Raw genomic sequence first — 25,332 nt, 5'->3', positions numbered from 1 at the left:
GTATTTTTTTTGGGTAAAGATGACAATACAAACTCCCCACACTATATAATGTATATCTGCTAGGGGAAAAACATGATAGAAGGCCGCTAACACTTGGTCTTCAAGTATCAGTCAAGCACGAATATGAGCTTGAGATTGAGGTGAGACGGCTTTCAGCAACATTCAGAATTTCAAGATCAGTCAGGCCAGATGAATTGACTTTTTTTTTCTTTCTTTCTTACAATTGCTGTTACAGGCATGCTTTGGAGCTGGTTTTGATGTTGAGGGCTTTCTTTGGAATGCCACAACAGTGGTAGTATAGAAAAAGATCCTATCCAACCACCCATATGGAGGACTTGAACACGCATCTCCAAGTGTTGGGATGCATGTACAAGTCCTCCCAACCATTAAATGGGTGTTTGGAGAGTAGTTAGACGCCCAAATAGTTGGAGAGGATCCGACTCCCCAGTTCCCCACCCCCCACACGAAAAAAAAAAAAATACAACTTTTGTAAGTGTCCACTTTATTTTCACCATTACAAAAGCAATCATCGACAGGATCAGATAAAAACTGCAGAAATAAAGTGATGTGATCATCAACATTACTGGAGTATTAGCATTCAGTGAAAATGGTTTGAGTGTTGGAATTCCATTTTCTTGATGGTATGTTGAAGCTTCCGAAAGATTAAAGAAAAGGGATATCCTTCATTGAGACTTCAGACTCTGCTATCACTGCAGTGCTATATTTTACAGGAATTATCTAAAACCTCTAAGTGACATGAATTGGATTTGAAACATGACTTTGATTTTAAATATCTTTTTAGTTTTTTTTTTCCAAAAAAAAAAATTAATATCTCCGTCTACAGATGCAATTTTTCCCCACAAACACACACACACTTAACCATCTACAGCTCCTTGCAGAAGAAAACCAAAATTTTGGAGCAACGAGCATTCAGGTAGTCTTAAATTTTTTCAGAAATTGTGAAATTCAAGAATTACTTCAATTCAATATAATCTTGTTTCAGAATTGGCCAGTGCTGCCTATTGAGTTTGAGACATATATATATAAGGTTTGACCAAGTAGAATTGCAGACAATGCCAACCAGGACATCAGTAGTTTAATTGTATTGATAATAATAACTGCCAACAAAAAGAGTGACAATAATCAAAGCAGAAAAAAAAAAAAAAAATACCACACTAAGTTTACAGATTGCATTGAGAGATTGAAGAACTTAAGACAATGGTTCTTTGATGAGGATGGCTGGATCCAGCTTTTGGTGGCATTTATCTGCTGGAGAATCAATCTCAATCCCTAGTATAGAGAGATCATGCTGAAGAGAAACTGAATCCTTGAAATGTAAACCGACCATCCCAACATTTACTGCTGCTTCAACATTTGCCATCCTGGTGAAGTTCAGACATTGAAAGAAAATCAGTATAGGCCAATAAGAAGAAAACAAATCAATGCTGAACACAATGAGTAAGAGATGTTAAACACTACGGAGAAAATAAGAGTACCTGAATCAAATGAATAAGATACATATAGATATCTTCTAAACACATGAGAACTCACAATCTGAAAAGTGCAATCACCTGTGTAACCTCAAGATCTAAAGTTTTTTTCTTTTCTGATGAATCCTCAGAGTTGTATCTTTGATGTCTATATAGTTTTTTTTCTTCTTTTTGGTTAGCAACAACAAAATTACATTTATTTATCAAAATTTCATTCACTGATCTTTACACTTTCTAAAAGAATATGGTACTTAAAATCAACTACTTTGAGTTAATTTTCTAAGGCAGTTCTGAGTGCTCCCACCAGGATGTGGGCCCACCTCACTCAGGCTCCACATGCATGGGTATACCAAGAAACACAATTTAAATCATCATGACCTCAGAGTAAGGGTGTTAAACGGTCCGGTTTCAGTTAAACGGTTCGGTTCAGTTCAGTTTTGACTACTCGAGGGTAGAAACCGTAACCAGACCGATTAACTAAACGGTCTCATAATCAAAACCTGGACCGTTTGCTAAACGGTTTCGGTTAAACGGTTTTTAAACAGTTTCGGTTAAATGGTTCTATACGGTTTTACACGGTTTTGGTTAGACAGTTCTACACACATTTTTTACTTTTTTTATTAATACTAGTTATTAGTTAATAGTTATTACTTATTACTTACTAAGTTATTAGTTTTTTTTTGGAAAAAGGAAATCATTAATGAAGAAAATGACTGCTTAGTAGTTGCTACTTGCTAGGTTTTGACTTTCTGTTTATAAAAAAAAAAGTTTTATTAAGTTTTTAAACGGTTAGACGGTTTGGTTATAATCGGTTTTAATTGGTTTAGATGGTTTGAAACCATTGGATTAATCAGCCTAAACCAAATCAAACCGATTAAATAAACGGTGTAATTTCTAAAACCATAACCGGACCATTTAACTAAACAGTCTGCTGGTTTTGGTTTAAACGGTTCGGTTCGGTTTCGGTAAACGGTCTCGGTTTAGTTTTGACACCCTTACCTCAGAGTTACTTGATCCACACTTCCACTCGCTAAACTTCAAGAGAATAAAGGAAACAAAAATTACTGACCAACAAAAAAAAGAAAAAGAAAGATCAGTTAACTATTTCTTGCATCCGAAATTGTCAGATTTAGAAGAGTTCGCTTTTAGAACTCGACCAAATTCAATAGATATATTGACATTTCTCCCCGGATTCAGCTTTGTAGAAACACGGAAGAGCCATCAGCCACCTTCCAATTTGCTCAGTCAAGGAATCACTACATGTAACGGTAAGACTCTGAAGTTTTTCATGCTGGAAACTCATAATTCTTCTTTTTTATTTTTATTTTTTTATAATGAAATCTACAAAGAAACAAAAAAGATTTGAGGTTGAGATGAGGCCAAAGGCAGGCAAATATATAGGAACACAAGCAGCAAAATAACCTCTATATAGGCTATAAGGTAGCACCAATGTAACGTTAGCTAGCCCATCTACACCAGAGTAGCTAGATCTACATTTTTTTGGAGAACAATATTTCATAGAGGAAATCAAAGACCTAGCTTTTCTAAGCAGACAGGAGTGCATCAAGAGATGTCCCTCAGCTGAAAACATATCCATCAAATATCTATTGCAGGTTTCCTTCAATTTCAAAGTGGGGAAAGTGAATGGAAGACAGAATCTTCATGGAAACTCTATTCCCATAAACAATGGTAAAGTCCAAATCTATGAAGATCATAAAAGGGCAAGAAATCAAGCTTAAAAAGAGAATGGGGAAATTTTTAATTAGGTTATCACAACAGTTACTTATGATAATGGAATATTCAGTCTGGAGGTTGGCTCTCACAGATCCAATGATCCTAAGTTCAGACCCAATGATTCCTCTTGTGGACCATCTCACCTTATTTATTGAAAGTCTAAAAGTGGAGATTGACTGGTGCAATATTTAGAATCTGGCCTATAAAAATAAAGGCTTTTTGTTGCTTTGGAAACAACTGATTATGGAAAGAGGTAGAAATACAAACTTAGCTGGTTCAGGAACAAAACTATATCCTGTGAACATAATATGACTCAACTCAACTCAACTCAACTCAACTAAGCCTTATCCCAACTAATTTTGTGAAGATAACAATCCAGAAAATATTCTTGTTAGTTGATCCAAGCCGAAAGAAAAAATAATTAACCTGTCATCAATGAAAACACAGCTTGCTGGCTCCACTTCTAGATGCCTCAGAGCCTCCCAGTAAAAATCAGCAGCAGGCTTCCTTTTTCCTGCATAAAGCAGTAGATGCGTTATTCCCATAGAACAGGCCACAAGTCAATCAAAGAGTCTATAGAGAATATGACACTGAGACTAATATTTCTAGTTGGAAGATATTCTATTACCTCATTAGAATAATAACTACAAGCCTGAGTTCATTTATAAATTCCACAAGAAAATGAGGTAAAGCACAACCTAAAATTAGATATTCTCTACTTTCTCTCTCAGACAAGAGATTTCTACTGATGGGATCGGTGATTTCAGGGACAAATCATTGCCCATCAAGTACTTCCACAATGAAATCATTGTGATTATATCAAAAGATATGATTTGCAACAATAAGAAAGGACCAGTGGACACGTGCAACCTTGCTAAAAGAAATATTGATTACTCTCTTTGTTTCACCTTTCAAGTGGTCCTTTAACCATATGAACCAGCCATCAGGTTAATAGTTTTGTCTCTATCCTCGGCTCTAGTGCTGCACCTCTGAGCAACCCATAAATACAACTTGCACAAGTTCATCAACAGATCACATAATGCAACCCAAGAAAAAGGTTGCACAAGAAAATGAACTACTTACTCCAGGTTGCATTTGTAAAAGAGGGTCAACCATCAACCGAAATGTGCAAGCTTTTGATAAGAAATCGGAATCAAGAAACTTATTCCCTTTTATTTATGATTTTCCAAAAGCAATACCGGACAAGTAGCATTAATTAGAACTATACAACCAACCTTCCAAACATCTTCCAATGACAGGCATAACTTAAACTGTACCGCACAGTCTTTGGATAATAGGTTGATCCAATCAAGTGCCAAACCAAAACGAGAACCTACACTCCTGACATCCTAGATCGGCAAGACAAAGAAGATGGATAAAATCTTTAGCGTGGTGATTGTTGGCTGATGCTAAGCTCATTGTTCTATACTTCACTTTTAATTTAAACTTCAGACCCCTTAGAAATGAAATTAGTTTGTGACTTTGTGGAAATATGTGGACATGCATGAAAACATTGTCAAAAAAATATAGATCCATGGTTATCTAATTGAATCTTCACTGAAGCTATGAAAATGATAGAACATGCTGAGGACTTATTATATAAGCTACGAACCAGTCTGCATATATCTGGAATTAAGGTTGATGTCAGTTAAATTACAAGGTCTACAAATATGAAAATAAAATATTTATATTAATTTATATCATGTTATTCTAATGAAGTTTAAGTTAATAGATTTACAAATAATGAATAAAGCAATTTAAATAATTGAATGAATCCCACATAAGAGATCGTGGGCTCAAAGTTGAACATTACCAGATGATCCCCAATGAATATTTTCACTCATATGAATGGCTTTTTTTTTTCCCTACAAACAATATTTATTTTATTTTTAAGTTACTATAGTCATTTAGATGGTTAAAAAACATGTCTACAAATTTGCAAGAAAAAATAAGTCATAATCATTTTATTATACAGATATTCTGGCGTGTACAGTTTATTAGGAAGTAATTGGTCCTATTGGATGATGATAACTTGTGAACTAATTATAGCTGAGGTACCCAAAGTTTAAGGAAACTACATCTGGGGTACCACACACTTGAAAAACTACGTTTGAGGTACTTTCTTTTCATATTTCCAACTTCACCCACACCACCACCTCCTACGGCGCTGCCGCCGCCACCAGCGATGTCGACATCCTCCACCTCTGACATCACTGCTGGCCCTTGCCACTGGCCCCCATTGCTGCTGTGCCCGCTTTCCACTGACCCCTGTTGCATCCGTCACCTGCTGCTGCTGCCCCCACCACCTCACAATAGGCCACCTCTTGCTGTGCACCACCTACTGCTCCCCCTGCCGTGCGCTCCCCTGCTGCCCCTGCCATGCAGTACTCTACTGCGCAACCCGCACCCCCTCACCCCAGCCTCCCCCCCTGCTGTGAGCTCCTGATGCAGTTATCGACATGGTTCCTTAGGCTATTTTGTAATTTCATTTATTATCATAGGAGATAGAGTTTGAGTAGATTTTGTTTCCAGTTCAATAACGGCCTGAGGTATGCTCCAGCCATTCTCTTTCTCCCTCACACAAGTTGGGACAGAACCAACCTTTTCAACCCTGGGCTTTCCGATGAGGTTGCTGGAGATCTCTCTCCTTTTGAATAAAAACCGAAAAGGAAAAAAGAGGATCAGTTTGTGCTATATTATCAGAATCTGGAATTTTTTTTTAATCACCATTTTTGCAACTTGGTTTTTCAACTGAGGAAGAATTTGTTGTTTTCTTTTTTCTCCTGGTTGTTTGTTCACTGACCATGAATTGTTCTTGCCACAAGGAATAGAAGATTGTCTTATAGCTCTGAAACAAATTTGGCATGTACCGCTGAGAGTTGTTTCTCCCCCCTCCCCCCTTACTGCTCTCTTTCTCCCCTGTTCACTCTCTGCATTTCTCTATCCCCTCCACTCAGTTTTTCTTTCCCGCATCTATGGGAAAACATGGAATATAAAAAGAGGGGTACCTCAAACATAACATATATGAAACACAAGGTACCCCAAACGTAGTTTTTCAAAAACGTTTGGTACCTCAGATATAATTTACCCTATTTAAATAATACAATCATTACATAAATAGTTTCATTCATCTTCTGTTTAACCAATACCACGGTCAAGAGGGATTGAAAAGTGGAAAGTATAATAATCATTTCAGTTAAATATAAAAAAGACTGGATCTCATACTACTTCAATTTGGAACTGGGGATCTTCTCAACATTGCTATGTATTTCAGGTTGTGCATGGCCTCAGAGATATTGGTTGCCATTAATTTACAATTGGTACAACAAAGGGTCTACTGCCGTCATTTTCTATCAAAACTAGAATAACTTAAATGGATTGCTAGCTCTTGAACATCTAAGCCTACTTTATGAAATAAAATTGGTAAAAACGAGCAATCAAAATTCAAAAGAAAGATGCAGAAAGCATTTGTTGGAGTCTTTACTAAGGCAAAAGGAAAAGAACAGAGCAAAAAACATTTAGATGGGAAAACAATACCAGTTACGCATGAGCAGAATGTCCAAGATAAATAGGTTGAGATGTTTAACTTGTCTTCAATCATTGTGTACCTTCAAAACAGAATTTCCAGAAAATTACTTAAAACTGGGCAATGAGATACAAGATCCAGATATATCAACAAGCTTAGCATACTCGCATTGAAATGATATGATAACACTGATAATGCCCATATATCTAGAAATCATATTTTGTTTCCTACTGTACTATATACTAGTCCACTAAGTGAATTTCAATTTGTTTTGTCAAAAATATCTATAAATACCCCAGAAACATTATTTATATTGCAGGCTTAAAAAAAATTGCCATAATTTTAAGTATAAAAAAGACACTTTGCCTTGGAAAAACTAAAAGCATCTAAGAATAATGGGTGGGATTCATGTTCATGTCCCATGGGAGATGAACTGTACTTTTTTGTGCCTCAGTTTCCATAGAGTGTAATTGGTAAGACTAATAAATCCAGTGACTTTCACAATACCAGATTGGATAGTTTGTAAATGCATGGATCTCATAGTTGTTTTTTTTCAAACTACGAAGCAATTCTTCAACACCATCTATGTAGGAATATCCTCTTCTCATACATTCTTTAAGACCTGCAAGGAAAATAGGTAAACTCAATGCCTTGTAAGCAGTAAACAAGAAAGATGTACATCAATAAACAGATTTACTACTTATGAGGTATACCATAAAGTATATATAAAGTCACAAATTTGTATCTATTAATAGACAAACCTCGGAAAATCCAGCCTATTTTTTTGGGTAAATAAAAATAGGGCAAATGGCATCCAGGGTACCTGACGTTTTGTGATATTGCAGTAAAGATGCCTAACGTTCCACATCACTCCCTTGTACCATCCCACCACCATCTCTCCTGTACCACCCCCACCCCCGGACAAAAAATACTCCCATGTACCCCATCACCCCATCACTCCCTTGTACCGTCCCACCCCCATCTCTCCTGTATAGTCCCCACCCCCACTGCTACTATTTTTCTTCCTTACACCGTCACTCCCCCGTACTGCCCCACCCTCATCTCTCCTGTACTGCCCCACTCCCATCTCCCCTTACTATTATGAGCCATTTATTTGAGGTGGGTAAGTTTTCCCATTAGTTTCTGTTACACTTTAGCATTTCCGTTTGAAAGAGCATGATAAAAGTCTTCTCAACATGCATGCACTTTCCACTGTTGAAAAGACACAAGTACCATAGATTGTATAATCCTATGATACATGAGAACGCCTCAAAACCCAGAAACAAATCAGACATTTCTGATTGGCTAATTGTTAGGATTAAAAGTGTTTCTAAGAACAGCATGGCACCTCATAATTTTCATTGGTATTGAACCACACTTATCACAACAGTTTAAGTTTCATCCTTCCTGTGTCAAAAAGCAACACATGGCATTGTTTCATACAAGAAAGGATGTTTATTATTATTTATGCTTGTTTTGAACAGAATCTCTTTCTCCACACTTCCTTTCTCTCTTTTCTATCCAAATCTGAGCAAACTCAAGTGATCATGTGGTGTGGGTTGATGCTATCAGTCCAACAAAGACTCAGTTTGGTGTTGCAAACAGAGGAGGGTGATTCCGCGAGCCTGTTAGGAATTGTTTGATTAATACATGATAGTATGACTATTTTGCATGAAGAATGGTTCACACTCTCCATTAGGAATAATATATATACATCCAAAATCTGGAGTTGGTGGACTAATATCAATACGTTAACTCTCCATTAACTAGTAGATTCATTTCTGTTAACCTATGGCCATGATATTTCTTCTCATTTTCAGTAGTCATTTGCACACATTGAATCAAAATTCCAAAAATCTTCTCAGAGGTTATCCATCGATTTCCCCCCAGTTACAAGTAAATGGATGCTTGAATTTCTTCCAAAGTTCTTTCCTTGGTTTCTTCTACAAACTTTGCCACAAACAGAATGGTTATTGCAGCAACTCTAACACACAAGAAAAAAAATATACCTGAAAACCAAACAAACATGACCTGTGTAGTTGAAGATTGGGAAAACATATTTTCTGCTGATATTAATGGACTCTTCACCTGAAGAGACCTAGTTCATGAAAAAAATTATGTTGGCATGGGAAGGAGAAATGGCAAGGCGTATATTAGTCATCCGATTTTCTCTCTCTCAATGGGTTCGTTGGCAGGGGAAGGAGAAATGGCAAGGAAGATGAGAGGTGGGACTTGGAATATTATGGTGGTGAGGGAAGAAAAATAGTAGGGACTTGGGATGGGGGCGGTGGGGAAGAAAAGTAGTAGAGGTGGGAAATGGGGGTCGAAGAGTAATGGATGAGGAGTTGTAGAACGGAGATGGAAGATGAATCGTTTATTGGTTTATGGAAGAAGGATAAATAGGGTATATTAAGGGTAAAATTGAAAATTAAAAAAAATTTAATTTCGTTAAGGTTACCTTCGTTTAGGTATCCCAAACACAATATATAAAACGTTAGGTCCCTTTATTGCAATTTCACAAAACGTCAGGTACCTTAGATGCCATTTACCCATAAAAATATATTAAGAGAAGAGGAGAACATAAGGGCACCTCCTAAAAGGAGGGAGGAAAAGAGAAATTAAACAAATATAAGTACAAGGCGACAGCCCTCAGGAAGGAGGGGCAGGGGACAAAAGAAAGGGAGACCACAGGAGACAACAATGAGCTTGTTCCTTGGGATATCAAGGCACTGATAAGAGAAACATGAGAGTTTGGATCTGATGTCAAAGGAGATAGTATCCCAATATTGCTAGATGGATCTAGATTTATGGGTCCATCACCTGATGTTACGCTCCATCCAAATGTGGTAAATGGCGGCACCGAAAGCAAGCTTGCCCATCAAGTCACAACTGGACTCAAAGGGCAGGAGCTGACTGGTCTGGGGCCGGCATTTGGCGAGAAGCCCTTTTCCAGACCGAGGAGAAGGGGCACTCGAAGAAGAGGTGATCCACATCTTTCGTTCCAACAAGGGCAGTAGTTGCGGGAGGCAGGAATCCGTCTTTGGATTAGAAAAGATTGTGTAGGAAGAGAACTGGTGAAGGCCCTCCATAGAGTGAAGCTGTGGCAGCCTGGCAGGGAATGTGGCATCTGAACCAAAAAGTGTTATGACGGGACCATTGAGGGGGCATTTCCATACAACAAGGTCACCACTCCCCCTGTGCCTTCTACTGGTAAGAGAAACGACATCCAAAGCGGCAGTCAAGGAAGGGATGAAAGAGGACCAAGGGGCCCAGACAGAGTCGAGAGGGATGTCTGACACCTTAGCCATTCTAGCAAAGCCAGAGGAGTATCTGGATCTGTCGCCAGCAGAGAGAATGAGAATCCCATGAAGGTGCCAAACATTCAACCAAAGCAAGGAGTCTGCTCCATCATCAATAAGGGATGTGGTGGCACTAGAGGCCAAGTGCCTGAACTTCAAGATTTTTCTCCACCCAAGAAGCATTTGAGGGAAGGGAAAAAGTCCAGATGGATTCATTCTGGAGGAATCTAAAGTGGACTGAATCGACCCAAATGCTTTTCTTCTTAGTGGCAATATTCTAGATCAACTTAAGGATGCCGACGATATTTACATCTTTGATTCCTCACAAGCCTAGATCCCAATCTTGCTTGGGGAGGCAAATAGAGGACCAACTGGTAGGGGGCAATAATTTGGAAGGGTCTGAGCCTCTCCAGAGAAAGGCACACATCAAAGTTCAAGCTATTGATGGTGGAATGAGGAAGCCTAAAAATACCTGACCAATAGATATAGTAGGACTGATCTGATTAGCTCGAACCGGCCGACATACGAGAGGAGCTTGCTCTTCCAAAAGTGGAGTTTCTTGCAGATGAGATCAATGATTGGGGGGGGGGGAGTAATGGTGGGGTGACAACTTGAAAGGAATCAAATGGAGGCCAAGGCATTTGACCGGCAGACGACCCAAGGGAAACCTTGTGATACCCTTCAGATTGACCTTATCGACCTTAGAAACACTAGCATAGAAGGGGAGAGACTTCTGAAGGTTAACAAGCAAGCCCGACATTCCTTCAAAGGAGCGCAGACAGCCCGTAACAACATCCACAGAGGAGAGATTCACTTTGGAGAAAATCATGAGATCAACAACAAAGGCCAGGTGGGAAATTCGGAGAGACTTGCATTTTGAAAGGGGGGAGATGAGCTGTTGGTCCATCTTGGTTTGGATGCATCTTTTTTTTGGATGAATGGAAAATATATTAAGGAAAAGAGCATAGTACAACATAATAGCCAAACTGGCTAACCAAAGGGGACCCCAATCAAGAGAAACAAAACAACTAACAAAAGGATGGTACATCAAAAGCCAGGGGGGATGAAACAATATCAAAAGGATGATACATCAAGAATCCGAGGGGGGGGGGGAGAAATAAGAGGGAAAAGAAGAGGCTAGATGCCTATTTCTTAAAGTGTTTGGGCTTGCAGTTTGAATAGGAGGAAGTCTGTTTTTGATCTAAAAAATGATGGCTTCTAAGATCTGTTCAATAGTACGCATTGAGGAGGTCCATCTTTTTTTATTTCTTTCCCACCAAATATGATGAATAACAGCACCAAAGGCAAGTTTACCAATATAGTTACAGATTGACTACCACCACAAATTTTCAAGATCCAAGTCTATGATGGGCCAATACTTACTAAGGACACCTTTCCAAACAGATCTAGAGAAAAAAAAAAGAAATGAAGAGGTGTTCCACATTTTCATAAGAGTTCTAGCAAAGAAAACAATTAGAGATAAACATATTTCTCTTGAAAAGGAACTCCTAGGTTGGGAAAGATAAGGTCAAAGCTAGATAGACATATTTCTCTTGAGAAGGAACTCCTAGGTTGGGAAAGATAAGGTTAAAGCTCGCCACACAGTAAAACTGTGTCTAACAATACTGAACTTGTTAGAGAAATAGAGAATATAGATGAAGAAAACCAGAACCGAGAATGAAGGAAGAAGAGAGAAAGAGAAGAAGATGAGGAAGAGGAGAGAACTGTTAAACTTATCAGTCTCCCTCATAATGCTTGTATTTATAATCTCAACTTACAATAAAAAGGGCAACTCCTAATCAGATTAGGAATTCCTAATCATGATAGGATTCCAAGTTACAATAGGAATAGAACTAGAACTAACAACTCAAACTGAAACTAAGACTAACAACTCACAGTAGAATTAGGACTTGACATAATTAGAAACTAGGACTCCAACTAGGACTAGGAAAATAGAAGATACACATATCAACCCAATCACTGTTCACGTGAACAGTGTCACATGAACAGTACTTCAACACTCCCCCTTAAGCTGGATTATACAAATAAGTAAAGAAAGAAGATCCAGCTTGAACTAAAAGGAAAAAAAAGAACTCCATAATAATGCAAACACCCCCTCAAGTTGGCGCATACAAGGTATCAATGCCCAACTTGAACAAAATGAGAAGAAACTAAGTTGCAGCAGAATCCAGCTTGACAGATGAATGTAGCTCCCAAATAAACCTTCAAGAACTTGAAATAATTGATCTTCAAAACCTGGACAGACATGATCAGCAAACCGGGACTAGAATTTCTTCCAAAAAAGGCAGCTTTTAACGATCTTCAATAGCTAACTAGTGATGAATCTTAGATTGTCATAATGACATAAAATCTTGAAGTTAAATAACTAGAGCAGCAAGTAGCAGAAATGAGCTGAATTAGGTAACGGAAAAACACTGTATCAACCCAACTAAAAGTCCTCATTTTGGTTTGAAGAAGGAAACCATGTAGATAACCTAGGACCTGTAACCAGTAACTTGAGAGAGAAGAAAAGATGAGGAAGATGAGAGAACTGGAACCAGCGTATATCGAGAGAACTTCTCCATTCAACCGCCAATCACCCTGAAATTTTGGGTGGAGAATCGCAACACAATGCCATCTTGAATGCAAGCTAAAAAAAGTTGAATAACAAAGGTAAGGTTGAACAAAAAATTCCTGAAACCAGATAAAGCGGTAGTTATGGTTTCAGGTCTGATTTCAAGGACATATCTCACAACTCCCTTTGAGTTTCGACCAAAAACTCAGTATACTGGGTCGCCTCCAAGAGAGGTAATGGTACCTCAAGCCGCGGGAAGAAAGAAGATGCAACTAACAGGATCAACTCGATTCGTTGATCGACTATTACGCCACAAACGAGCACGATAAAATTGCTGATTCAAGAGCAAATCGAGTAATGACAGAGATCAAAATAGCAAGAATCCATTTAAGGAAATAAATCGTAACTTGCAATAGCGTAATAGTAGCGGAATAGAGCAGCAAATACATATCGATGGAGCATAACATTAGTTCTTGAGAAATTAATAGCAATCGATTCGATGAATCGATGCACACCCAACTTCGTATGATCTTCAGACACTATTTCATTGTCATCAAAACCAAGATGTGAAACCCTAGTTCCTCTTCTTCCTCTATAACTAGGGTTTCCTTCTTCAAACCAGAATTTAAAATCGACTCTCAAAACAGCAATCTTGGAGAGAATCAGTCACTGGTAACCTAGCTCTGATACCATGTTAGAGAAATAGAGAATATAGATGAAGAAAACCAAAACCGAGAATGGAGGAAGAAGAGAGAAAGAGAAGTAGATGAGGAAGAGGAGAGAACTGTTAAACTTATCGTCTCCCTCATAATGCTTGTATTTAAAATCTCAAATTACAATAAAAGGGGAACTCCTAATCGATTAGGAATTCCTAATCATGATAGGATTCCAAGTACAATAGGAATAGAACTAGAACTAACAACTCAAACTGAAACTAAGACTAACAACTCACAGAGAATTAGGACTTGACATAATTAGAAACTAGGACTCCAACTAGGACTAGGAAAATAGAAGATACACATATCAACCCAATCACTGTTCACGTGAACAGTGTCACATGAACAGTACTTCAACAGAACTAAACCAGACAATCTTATGCCAAGGAATTTTTTCAGATTTTGATCTGATCAGATTCCAGGCAGAGATAAAGGTAAATTTCTTAGAAGAATTTGGAATCCATTAAACTAAATCACCGCTGCCCCTAGTGCTCAACAGAAATTAGAGAGATGAGACCAAACCTCAATCAAATTACTGGAATTACTAGGACTAGGACACCAAATACCATCTCAAATAATGGAGGAGACCTTGGCCATTCTATCGGAACCGGCATCATATCTGCTATGGTCACCATATCTGGAAATGAGCACCGGGTTAGGATGCCAGTTATCAAGCCACAGCTATGTGTCACATCCATCGTCAATGCTTGAACGAATTGCATCATTGACAAGGTGTCCACACTCGAAGGATTTTCCGCCATGCCCAAGATGCATCCGAAGGGCAAGTAGCAGTCCAAATGGAGTCTAGCTTAAGGTATCTTGAGTATCCCAGTTAGTTCAAATACTATCATTTTTTAGATACAATTTTCCAGATAAGTTTAATGATGCTCGTAAGGTTAGATTCCTTGACTCGGCGAAGCCCCAACCCACCTGCATCTTTCGAGAGGTAGACTTTTGCCCAACTAATAGGATGAAGGAAATTAGAGCTTTCCTGGCCTTTCCAAAGGAAAAAAGACATAATGAATTTGATCTTGGAAATGGTAGAAGCTAGAAGCCCAAAAAAACCATACCAGTAGTGTAAATAAACAGAGAAAGAAGAAGAAAAAAGAGAGGAAGAGGAGGAGGAAGAAGAAGAGGGCCAAAGAGCAGCTCTCTCATTTAAGAGAGAGGGCTGCAGAATATTTTCATATAAAGAGGGTTAGGGATTACAAGGGCAAAAGGGGAAAAGGGATAAAGGTATTAATTAAAGAGAGGAAATCCTCTTGGTATTAGCGCCAGAATTCTGACGCTAATCCCCAGAGAGATATTCTCCCTCTCAACACTCCCCCTCAAGCTGGAGCATTTATATCAATCATGCCCAGCTTGTTACAAATATAGTTAACCCTCCCACTTCCTAAAGACTTAGTAAAAAGATCTGCGAGTTACTCTCCTGTCTTGATGTGCTTTGTAGAGATTACTCCCTGCTGAAGCTTTTCTCAAACAAAGTGACAGTCCACCTGTGTTTGGTCCTTTCATGGAACATTGGATTGGAGGCAATATGTATTGCTGCTTGGTTATCACACCACAGTTGCATTGGTGAAGAATCCTCAAACCCAAGCTCCGTCAATAACATTTTCAGCCAAACCAGTTCAGAGGTTGCATGCGCCATGGCTCGATACTCGGACTCTACACTTGATCTAGCCACTACACTTTGTTTCTTACTCTTCCAGGAGATAAGATTACCTCCCACAAACACACAATAACCTGTAGTTGATCTCCTATCAATAGGTGACCCAGCTCAATTTGCATTTGAAAAACCTTCAACTCTCCCATGTCCATGATCAGCATAGACTAATCCTCGTCTTGGAGCCTTCTTGAGATATCTCAAAATTTGGATAACAACATCCCAATGAGAAGTCCGAGGAGATGACAAGAACTGGCTTACAACACTCACCGGAAAGGCAATATCGGGTCTGGTGAAAGTCAAATAGTTGAGCTTTCCAACAAGTCTTCTATACTTCTTTGGATCTGCAAGAACATCTCCCTCATCAGCAACAAGTTTGACATTAGGGTCCATCGGGTTATCAAGAGGTCTACACCCTAACATCCCAGTCTTTGTAAGTAGATCAAGAGTATACTTTCGCTGTGAGAGAGATATACCCTTCCTTGACTGAGCCACTTCAACACCTAGGAAATAATTTAATTTCCCCAAATCCTTAGTTTGAAACCTCTGTTGTAAATGGAACTTCAAACTCTTAATGCCTTCAAAATCATCTCTAGTAATGACAATATCATCCACATACACAACAAGGAAAATTCTGCCTGTGTTGGTTTGTCGATAAAAGAGAGTAATCACTGTTACATCGAGATAGATCAAACTCAAGAACTACTTCTGTTAACCGATTAAACCAGGCCCTGCGAGACAGTTTCAAGCCGTACCAGGACTGCTTCAACTTACAAACCAAGCCACACTCCCCCTGAGCAACAAGCCCTAGAGGTTGCTCCATATGTACCTCTTTTTGGAGATCGCTATGAAGGAACGCATTCTTGACATCGAGCTGGTGCAAAGGCCACGTATGAGTGGCCACAAGTGAGATCAAAACCCGAACAGAAATGTGTTTAGCAACGGGAGAAAAAGTATCTGAATAATCCACCCCATAAACTTGAGTATAGCCCTTAGCCATAAGGCAGGCCTTAAGGTGAGCAAGAGAGCCAGCTGCATTAACCTTGACAACATAAACCCATCGACAGCCTATAACAGATTTCCCATTGGGGTAGTGGAACAAGATCCCAAGTCTGGTTATGTTCCAAAGCCTACAATTCTTCCTCCATAGCTGTCCTCCAGCCAGAACTAGATAATGTCTCTGCAGTGGTCTTAGGAACAAGATGAGATGCAACAGTAGACAGACAAGCACGAAAGGAAGTAGACAAACCAGAATAGGAAACCTGAGCAGAAAGAGGATAGCGAACACACCGACACTTACCTTTGCGCTGAGCAATGGGAAGGTCCAAATCGGAAGGTGGAGGAACCGGAACCGGTGTAGAATCTCCAGACGACAAAGGCGTGGCAGCAGGTAGAGGATCAATAGGGGTAGCATCTTCTTCCCTTGGACGATGACCATAAACATTGCGAATCTCAGGCCGAACTCGGGTAGGGACAGAAGCAGGTGGAGGAGGCACTGGCACAGGAGTAGGGGAAACAGGCACAGACATAGGAGAATGAATAACATAAATGGGAATATCAGCATCCAAATCAGAGGAAGTAACCGATGTAGCTGAATACGATTGAGACTCAAAGAAAGAAACATCAACAGTAATAAAATATTTCCGAAGAGTGGGAGAATAACACCGATACCCCTTCTGAACTGGAGTAGCCAACAAAAATACACTTAAGAGATTTAGGGTCAAGTTTGGATAACCCAGGGGTGTGATCCCAAATAAAACAAACACACCCAAAAACACGTGGGGGCAAATGAAACAAAGAGTCGGAAGAAAAAAGCAAGGAATGAGGAATACCACTTCAACAGAGAAGAAGGCATTCGATTGATGAGATAACATGCAGTCAAAACAGCATTTGCCGAAAAGGATTTGGTCACCTTCATTTCAAAGAGAAGGGACCGAGTAACCTCCATCAGATGACGATTCTTCCATTTTGCCACACCATTTTGCTGAGGTGTGTCAGGACAAGAAGACTGATGAATAATACCATGAGTGGTCATGAAAACATTAAAAGGAGCAAAAAAGTATTCTCGTGCATTGTCACTATAAAAAACTTTAATGTAACAACCAAACTGATTTCTTATTTCAGCAACAAAGGTGGAAAAGACAGAAAACAATTCAGACCGACTTTTCATTAAATATAACCATGTAACATGAGAATAGTCATCTACAAAAATAACAAAATACTTAAACCCAAGAGTGGATGTTATAGGACAAAGACCCCATACATCAGAATGAACCAAAGAAAAAGGGGCAGTTGCTAGTTTATTGACTCTAGGGGACTAGCTCACACGGTGGAGTTTTCCAAACTGACAAGATTCACAATCTAAAACTGAAAGAGAACGAAAACTAGGATAAAGTTTCGGCAAACTCTGTAAAGAAAGATGTCCCAGCCCAACAATGTACCTGGTGAGGGGATGATGTACTCGAACAGGCAACAGAAGCTGTGTCCTCAAGAAGATATAGCCCCCCTGATACCCTGCCTCTACCAATCGTCTTCTTTGTCCGAAGATCCTGAAAGACAACCATTAGGGAAAAAGGTTATAGAAAAGTTATAAGTCTTGGTGATTTGGCTAACAGACAAAAGATTAAAAGGGAACTTAGGCAAATATAGAACTGAAGATAAAGAAATAGTAGGAGTAGGTTGTACAGTGCCAGTACCCTTGACTGTAACAAAGGAACCATTAGCAAGGGCAACAGTAGAAGAAGAGTTATGTAAAAAGGAAAAGATACCTGACATCCTAGACATATGATTAGACGCCCCAGAATCAATAATCCAGGGCCTAGAGGTGGAGAAGCACGCAATGGCAATACCTGTCTGGACAAAAGTAGCAGTGGAGGAAGCCTCCTGGAGATGCCTTCCCTTGGCTGTACCGAGCATACTCCTCCTTTGTCATGGTCAAAGTCACAAGTCGCTCCTCCATAGGCACAAACGGGGCTGCTGGGTCAGTACTAGGCTACTAGCAGTGTTGGCTGTCTTGGACTGAGGTAGTTTGCCATGTAACTTCCAACAAAAACGCTGAATATGCCTAGCTTTACCACAATGGTGACACACCATTCTTGTAGGGCCAGTCTTCTCAGATTTATTGGGCAAGCCTTGAGTGTGGGCGGATGAGGAAACAACAGAGGTGGGCTGATTCTTAGGAGGACCACGTCCCCCTGCACGGCCACTGCTCACAAGGGTAGTACTATCAACAGTACTAGAGTCTCGTTTAGTGTCTCGGGACACACGAAGAACCCTAGAAAAAGTGTCTGCAAGAGATGGAACCTTGTCACCACCAAGGATCTGAGATCAAACCGAATCAAATTCGGGTCCCAAGCTACCCAAAAAACTCATAACAGCTAACTATTCCCGCTGGTTTTGCATGTGTGTCACATCAGAGGTAATGGGCAGCAGTGCATTCAACTCTTCATACATACGCTTGAAATCAGTAAAGTGTTGGGTAAGTGGACGACCCTTCCTATCAACTTGATAAAATTCTTGAGATAACTCATAAATCCTCGAAAGGTTGTTGTGTCCAAAGTACAACACAACCAAGTAGTCCCACAGCTCCTTGACAGTGTTGATATGAGTGACTAAATCAACAATATGGCTGTCCATGGAATTCAGCATTTGTCCCAAAATCCGAGCATCAGTAATTTCCCATGAAGACGCATCAGTGCCCGCAAGCTTCACCTCTGTCAAGTGATGTTTGTCACCCCTTCCAGTCAGAACTAAGGACACAATCTTCTGCCACTGTTGGAAGTTGTGACTCCCTTCTAACCTATTAGAAGTGAGATATGTTGATGAGGAGGATACAACCTCAGTCATCAATTTAGCATCCTTTGGTGTCTCTCCCATTACAACCAATATAAAGAGAAACCAGAAATAACACTGGACAGGTCCAAAAAATCAGCAGCAAAGTAGTTCAAAGAACTCCAAACAGCAGTAAAATCAGTCCAATATGCTTCAACAAATGAGCACCAAAAGACTGACCCAAGTAGCAGAAAAACAATCTCAATCAAAGAGCCATACATCCATAAACATCAATCCCAATCAGCCAAACTGAGAACCAGATAGCCATAGGAATCGATCTGAAAATATAATCCCTTCACTATCGAATTCAAGCACTCATGGTAGAGTGTAAAATAGCAGCAACACTCGAGTGACACAAGTACCAGCAATAGAATTGACCACTATTCTTCAGAAATTAGCCGAAAAGAAAAAAAAGGGCATCAAACCTGAGCTACGATGTCATCAACCCATCCCAAAACAGTTCTTAATCGCAAGAAAATCTGGGGTGAAACACCCCCTGCTGCAGAAAAGAAGTCGAGAGCCCTAGGAGATTGATTACAGCTTCACCTTCTTATTATGGGGATGAAGAAGGCTATGGAGAACCAAGTGGAGTTGCTTGACCTTGTACCCAGTAATCAGAATAGCTCTGATATCATGTAAATAAACCGAGAAAGAAGAAGAAAGAAGAGAGGAAGAGGGCCAAAGAGCAGCTCTCTCGTTTAAGAGAGAGGGCTGCGATATATTTTCATATAAAGAGGGTTAGGGATTACAGGGGCAAAAAGGGGAAAAGGGAAAAGGTATTAATTAAAGAGAGGAGATCCTCTTGGTATTAGCGCCAGAATTCTGATGCTAATCCCGAGAGAGATATTCTCACTCTCAACAAGTAGATATAGGAATTTTGCATAACTGATCTAATGAGTTCAAGGCGGCTAACAAAAGATAGAAGCTTATTTTTCCATAATTTTAATCTCTTCAGAAATATATCTAAAATAAGGTAACAATGATATGCATATAGTTTCGAAAAGATCAAAAGAAGGCCAAAATAATTGATCGGAAAATGACTATAGTTGTCAAGGCGTCGCCTAGGCGTCCAGGCACCTTGGTCGCCTAGGTGGATACAATAGGCGCCTTGTTGGTGTTGTCTTACGTTTAGGCCTCCTCCAACGCCTTGGGTTGCCTGAACGCTTTGACAACTATGAAAATGACCCTCCGGAACACCCAAAATGTCTTTGAGCTGAGCTTTTATGCCATCAAAAACTCCTGCAAAGAATGCCAAGGATCTGAGAGGATTAATACTAAGACCAAACATATCTGAGAAGGTATCCAAAGCTTCCTTGACAGAAGAAATAGAGGGGAGGGAAGCTTTGGAGAAAATCATAAGGTCATCGGAAAAAGCTAAGTGAGTAATCCTCACAGCCTTACATTTTGGGATTAGTTAAATTAAATTTTGTATAGTTTTAAGCTCAAAGCACTTGGAGAGGCCCTCCATAGCAATAGAGAACAACAACGGGGAGATTGGGCAGCCTTGACAAATCCCTACCTTAGACTTAAAAAAACCCTTAGGAGAACCATTAAGTAGAACCAAGAAATGTGCACTAGAGATACAATATTGGATCCAATGAATGAAGTTTGGAGGGAAGTCCATTCCGGATAAAAGGTAAGTAATATATTCCCATTTGAGAGAATCAAAAGCTTTATGGATATCAATCTTGAGAAAGACAGCAGTAGAATGATTCTATCTCTCAAATCCTTGAGCAATTTCATGACAAAAAAAGATATTATCTGTGATATTCCAACCAGGGATAAAAGCCACCAAATCATCAATGGCCAACTTAAATCTAGCAATAATTTTTGCTATAACTTATAAATAAGGTTGGCAAGAGAAATAGGGCCAAAAAATGAGATATTATCAGCCCCTTCATGCTTAAGGATCAGACAAATGGAAATCTGATTAATGCTTTTGATTTTAGACGGCTAGAAGAAGCCACGGACTGCCTGGATAAGAGATCATCTTTTATAATATCCCAAGCAGCAGCGAAGAATCGAAAACTAAAGTCATCAGGGCCTGGGGCTTTCTGAATCTTATGAGATTTGATTGCAACTAGAATCGCCTCCTCAGATGGAATATAGCAAAGGATCCTTGGACCTTCTTGAAGGATAACTCCTCCAAAATGAGACTAACCTAATTTAGAACAGCAGGGCTAAATTGCCTCGAAAAATGTAAAACAAAATCTGATTCAATCTCCTCAAGGCCAGTGAATACTAATGTTGTCATCGGGATTTCTAAGTCTAAAGATGGAATTTTAACTCTACTTAGCCTTTACAGATTTGTGAAAAAAATGCAGCGTTGGAATCTCCAAGAGAAAGCCACTTAATTTTGCAGTTTTGCTTATAGAAGCTTTCATCATGTTTGCATAGAGTTCCTAACTTGAGGGAGGTAGATCTTTCCTCATTTGCTAATCTAGGGTTATGGGGATCAAATTCAAGATTAAATTGGATATTAAAAAGTACAGTCCTACAATCCTAAATAGAAGCAGAGATGTTACCAAAGGTGTTTGTTCCAAGCCTTTAGACCAAGGTTTAAAGTATCGGTATCGGGTATCGTATCGGAAGGGTGATTTTAAGAGACGTATCATATCATATTGGAGAGACGCAAGATACGCTAGATATGTATGGAAATGGTCAAGAAACATATGAAATGCTTAGGATGTATGCAAAATACATTTTTGAAGCATAAAACACTATAAATAAGTAACATGTAAAATATATAATGTATATAAAGGAGAACAAAATACGATGAGGCAAGTGCATTCAATTGATTAAATATAAAAGATGCGGTTTCTTATGTATTAATACCTAATTTTTAGGTATTGTAACGATATCATATCTTATTGGTACCTTAAAAATAAAATACGTATCGATTAGTTTTGGTGGATACGGAAGGATACTTTAAACCTTGTTTGAGACCAAGTTTTACATTCTTTAATTTTTGGGCAAAAATAATGAGAGGACAACTCTTCTCTTTAACAAGATCCAAGCCTGACTGACAACAAGGAGTCACTATGATTGGTCCACCGTCGACATGCCAAAGAATTTCAAAGGCTTAGGCCCAAAAGAAATATATGGACTGATTACACACTTGCTGTTGGGTGGTTATAACTGCCCACGACACTACCACTAAAAATGAAAACTAAAATACATGCAAAAAAAAAAAAGAAACTGCTCCTGTAAAATAAACTGAAATAAAACTAACTACACTGCAATAACTGAAATAAAAACTAAATGCAGAGCTGGTAGGGCTTGGGCTTGGGCCTGGGCTAGGGCAGCAGCCCCCAAATGTCCTGCATCACTGTTAGTAGGATTCCTACTAACTAAGCTAACCTATATCATGATAGGACACTCCCCCTATCGTGACTAATTACTAACAACTAATGTATAACAATACAAATCTTAACGATCATTATTGTCCAACCTTTACCCGATAATTTGATACCCACTAAATGAGCATTCTACCCAATCTTAAGCCATATCTTCTGATTACACCCCCAACTCCCCCCCCCCTCCAAAAAACAAAAAAAAAGTCGTGTACTGCTAGGGGTAAATACTCAAATCTTTCCCCAGTACATCAACCTACTCTTCTTCATTTGGGTTTATATATTTATTTTATATCATAAAAAAAAAACTACTCTTCTTCAACCCATCCCCTTTTCATTTTATAGCTAGTCTTCAAGTTGCCCCAAGTCACTCTTAATAGTTCTCCCATTAGTCACTGTTTTTTTATGACAATATCATCTATAATGTCTCTACTTGTTCTATCACCTACTTGGGGTACTCCAAAATTCCCTAACAAATGCAATCTAATTTTTCATCCTATATTTGCTGCTTGAGTGGTTTGTTGCTCGATACTTCATAGGATCATCACTGTTGAAATTTAAAGAAAAGATCTCCCAATGAGAAACCAGTATCTCATGTGTTTAAAAGAAGATGGACCTGTAAATAATCTTTTCGTCCATTGTGTTATGACTTAGGATTTATGGATATAGCATGGAAAACCCAAAAATACAAATTTGGGACTGTAGGTTACGATATACAGATATACTATTATGGAGGAATCTGATTGGCAAATTTTTCTATAGGTTCATTACCATTTTGTCTTCTACTTTGCTGCAAAATGTGCCATGGAAGACAGTCTACTCCAAAAATCTCTATAGCATCAGAAACCTTGAGTTTCATTATGAACCGAAAACCGTAATTTCAAATATATGAAATGCTATTTGCACTACTGTTTTCTTACCACGTAAATCAATAACGTGAACAGTATTTAGGTGAACAAGGAACTCCAATATAACCATATAGGGTGCTCAAGGAGAGAGAAATCATACATGTCTTACAATGAAATGTGTTGCGAATCTCCCTCTCCTCTATTTATTCTCTTTTTTTATAGTATCAAATGTTCATAAATTCATACAACATACTGTCACAAGATTATTGTAATCACTGTAATCAAGATAAATATTCTTGCAAGATCATTTTCTAAAATTTGATGAAAACAATGTGCTTTATAAGGGAAACTATCACTAAAAGACATATCTCTAAAGATCTATCTCAACTGAAGTATGAGTGTATGACCCTCTTACCCTCCATGTCAAATGACCTTCCATCTTTGAAGAATTTTCCAGCTAGCTCCATCTGCAAAAAGAGGGGGGGGGGGGAAGTGTTAGATAAATAAACAAGAGTAAGACACAAACATAATGAATTCTTTAGTAACATCAAGAAATTAGAAAGTTAAATAATCAGTTCCCTTTAAGGAAGAGTTCTACATTAGGAAAACTAAGGCTTGTTCCTGAATTAGCAAGCCGAACCAGTTACTGGATTCACATCTCAATGGACGTGAGACTTTATATGGAATCCCTTAATCATGTAACCCCCAAAGTCGTTATGAATGCAAAATGAAACTATCAAGAATAATGTCATTTCAGTGAGAGACATTTAGATGGTGAATATCTCTCATCACAAAGGTAATTACGATCACTAGCCGACCCCATTAAGTTGGGATAAGGCTGAGTTTGTTGTTGTTGTAGAAGACTCGAACTCAAATAAACAATAAAATAAAAAAATCTAACTCAATGATTGTCACAAAGATCATCAAGCAAAGATAAACCGAAGATCACAGGAGAATCTGCCTTCCCTTGTTTGATTCTTCACTAACACCTAAACTAAAAAAGAGGAAATATGAACACAATGACAAGAAAGGTTATCCAAGGCCAGTCTATTTTCCTATCCTCTTTCAACTCCCTTAAACTCTATTTCAACCCTAAATTCACTTTCCTACCAGTTATCCATGGATAAGCCTTTCTATCATTCATGCCTAATAGCCTTTTTCTAGACTTCCCCAGTTTCAGTAATTACTCTTCACACATTGTTAAGAATACCTCATTAATCCGCCCCTCTTCAAACTCAATCCATGCAGTCGGGTGCTTGCACTCTATTAGTTCTTTCAAAGTCATTCTGAACAGGAAAATTGTCAAATCAGGTAGTACAAAAAAAAGGAACATAAGCCATAAAAGACATTGAGGGAAGCTACAATAACTGGAGAGAATACAAGGCCGTACTACCGCTACAATGGCAAATTAGCAAATTAATCACAAGACTTACATTGTAATCAGTTCAAATCATGTTTCATGTTCTTATTAAGTGTTCTAGTGAAGAATTTTTATGTGGGCTAAAACCTATCTGCTTTAGCTTCCATTTTAGAGTGTTATGCAATGAAGGCAGAATTCTTATCTCCAGGAAAAAATTAAATAATTTTATCATTCGCATTGGTACTTAGGATTGAAATATTATAGAATTTAGGATACAAATTACCTGAAGAAACCGGGTACATCTTCATAGAAAGGATCACGGACTATTGTATCCATTACATCGAAGAGCAATATCGGCAATTTACTCTTTTCTGAGGAAGAAGAGGAGAACGAAGGTTTCATAGAGTGAGCTATTTTCACAGATTTCAAAGTGGGTGTTGGACGTACAGATAGTAGTGTTGGTCTGAGAAACAGAGCCATTAACGGCGACCATGGCATCAAGGAAAGCACAACGATCAAGGACTTGTATTTATTGAATTTTTATCCGTAACTGGAGCGCTGCTGTGGCATCGTGCAGCGCAGCAGTGGATAAAGGTCCGTATTTATTATCAACGTCACGATCAGAACCCCCACCCCCACAAAAAAAAAAAAAAAAAAAAGAGTAATGTTAACGTTCACCCTTCACCGCAAAATAATGGGAGCTTGGTTAGATCATCCAATCGGATTGAACTCCTCTCCAGAGCCTAGAACCCAGAGCCTAAGGGGCATTCAGCCGTTGGGATGTGTGTGATACAGTTCAGCCCTTAGATGCCCCCTAGGCACTCCCTTGGCGTTGATTTCTTTGAGACAAGCTGGATCCATCATCATCCAATCATGGTTCTTAATCTTGGTTGATCTTGGATTGGTCAAGGCGAAATTGAACTACTACCAATTCGGA

The 25,332-nt window shown here is 38.9% G+C and overlaps 1 protein-coding gene and 1 long non-coding RNA gene across 2 annotated transcripts; one reads left to right on the top strand and one right to left on the bottom strand.

Annotated features, from left to right (window-relative positions):
• Positions 1 to 957: 957 nt before the first annotated feature.
• Positions 958 to 24,920, bottom strand: LOC122666647 (flavin mononucleotide hydrolase 1, chloroplatic). The gene is made up of 7 exons (XM_043862686.1): positions 24,679 to 24,920; positions 24,246 to 24,321; positions 23,451 to 23,502; positions 7,258 to 7,372; positions 6,762 to 6,832; positions 3,651 to 3,738; positions 958 to 1,382 (listed from the first exon to the last, which is right to left on the bottom strand). The coding sequence occupies exons 1-7, from the start codon at positions 24,891 to 24,893 to the stop codon at positions 1,211 to 1,213; spliced, it is 789 nt and encodes a 262-aa protein (XP_043718621.1). The 5' UTR covers positions 24,894 to 24,920; the 3' UTR covers positions 958 to 1,210.
• LOC122666648 lies at positions 8,181 to 21,191 on the top strand. Its single transcript, XR_006333696.1, has 4 exons — positions 8,181 to 8,299; positions 8,339 to 8,344; positions 19,908 to 19,915; positions 21,181 to 21,191. It is a non-coding gene; the product is annotated as an uncharacterized LOC122666648 (long non-coding RNA).
• Positions 24,921 to 25,332: the final 412 nt, after the last annotated feature.

The sequence above is a fragment of the Telopea speciosissima genome, chromosome 7 (assembly GCF_018873765.1).
Source record: "Telopea speciosissima isolate NSW1024214 ecotype Mountain lineage chromosome 7, Tspe_v1, whole genome shotgun sequence".
In the NCBI taxonomy this organism is placed as follows: Eukaryota; Viridiplantae; Streptophyta; class Magnoliopsida; order Proteales; family Proteaceae; genus Telopea; species Telopea speciosissima.
Note: the sequence above shows the minus strand (reverse complement) of the source record. Positions and strands in the feature narration are given on the sequence as shown.

Bases quoted from the DNA above. Each gene is read 5' to 3' on its own strand.
- LOC122666647 (XM_043862686.1), bottom strand. From the start codon at position 24,893: ATGCCATGGTCGCCGTTAATGGCTCTGTTTCTCAGACCAACACTACTA. The intron at 23,503-24,245 runs GTATTCTTAACA...CTCTTTTTGCAG, and splicing joins AAGAGGGGCGGATTAATGAG to ATGGAGCTAGCTGGAAAATT. The intron at 6,833-7,257 runs GTATTGTGAAAG...TCTGTTTTGAAG, and splicing joins TTTACAAACTATCCAATCTG to GTACACAATGATTGAAGACA.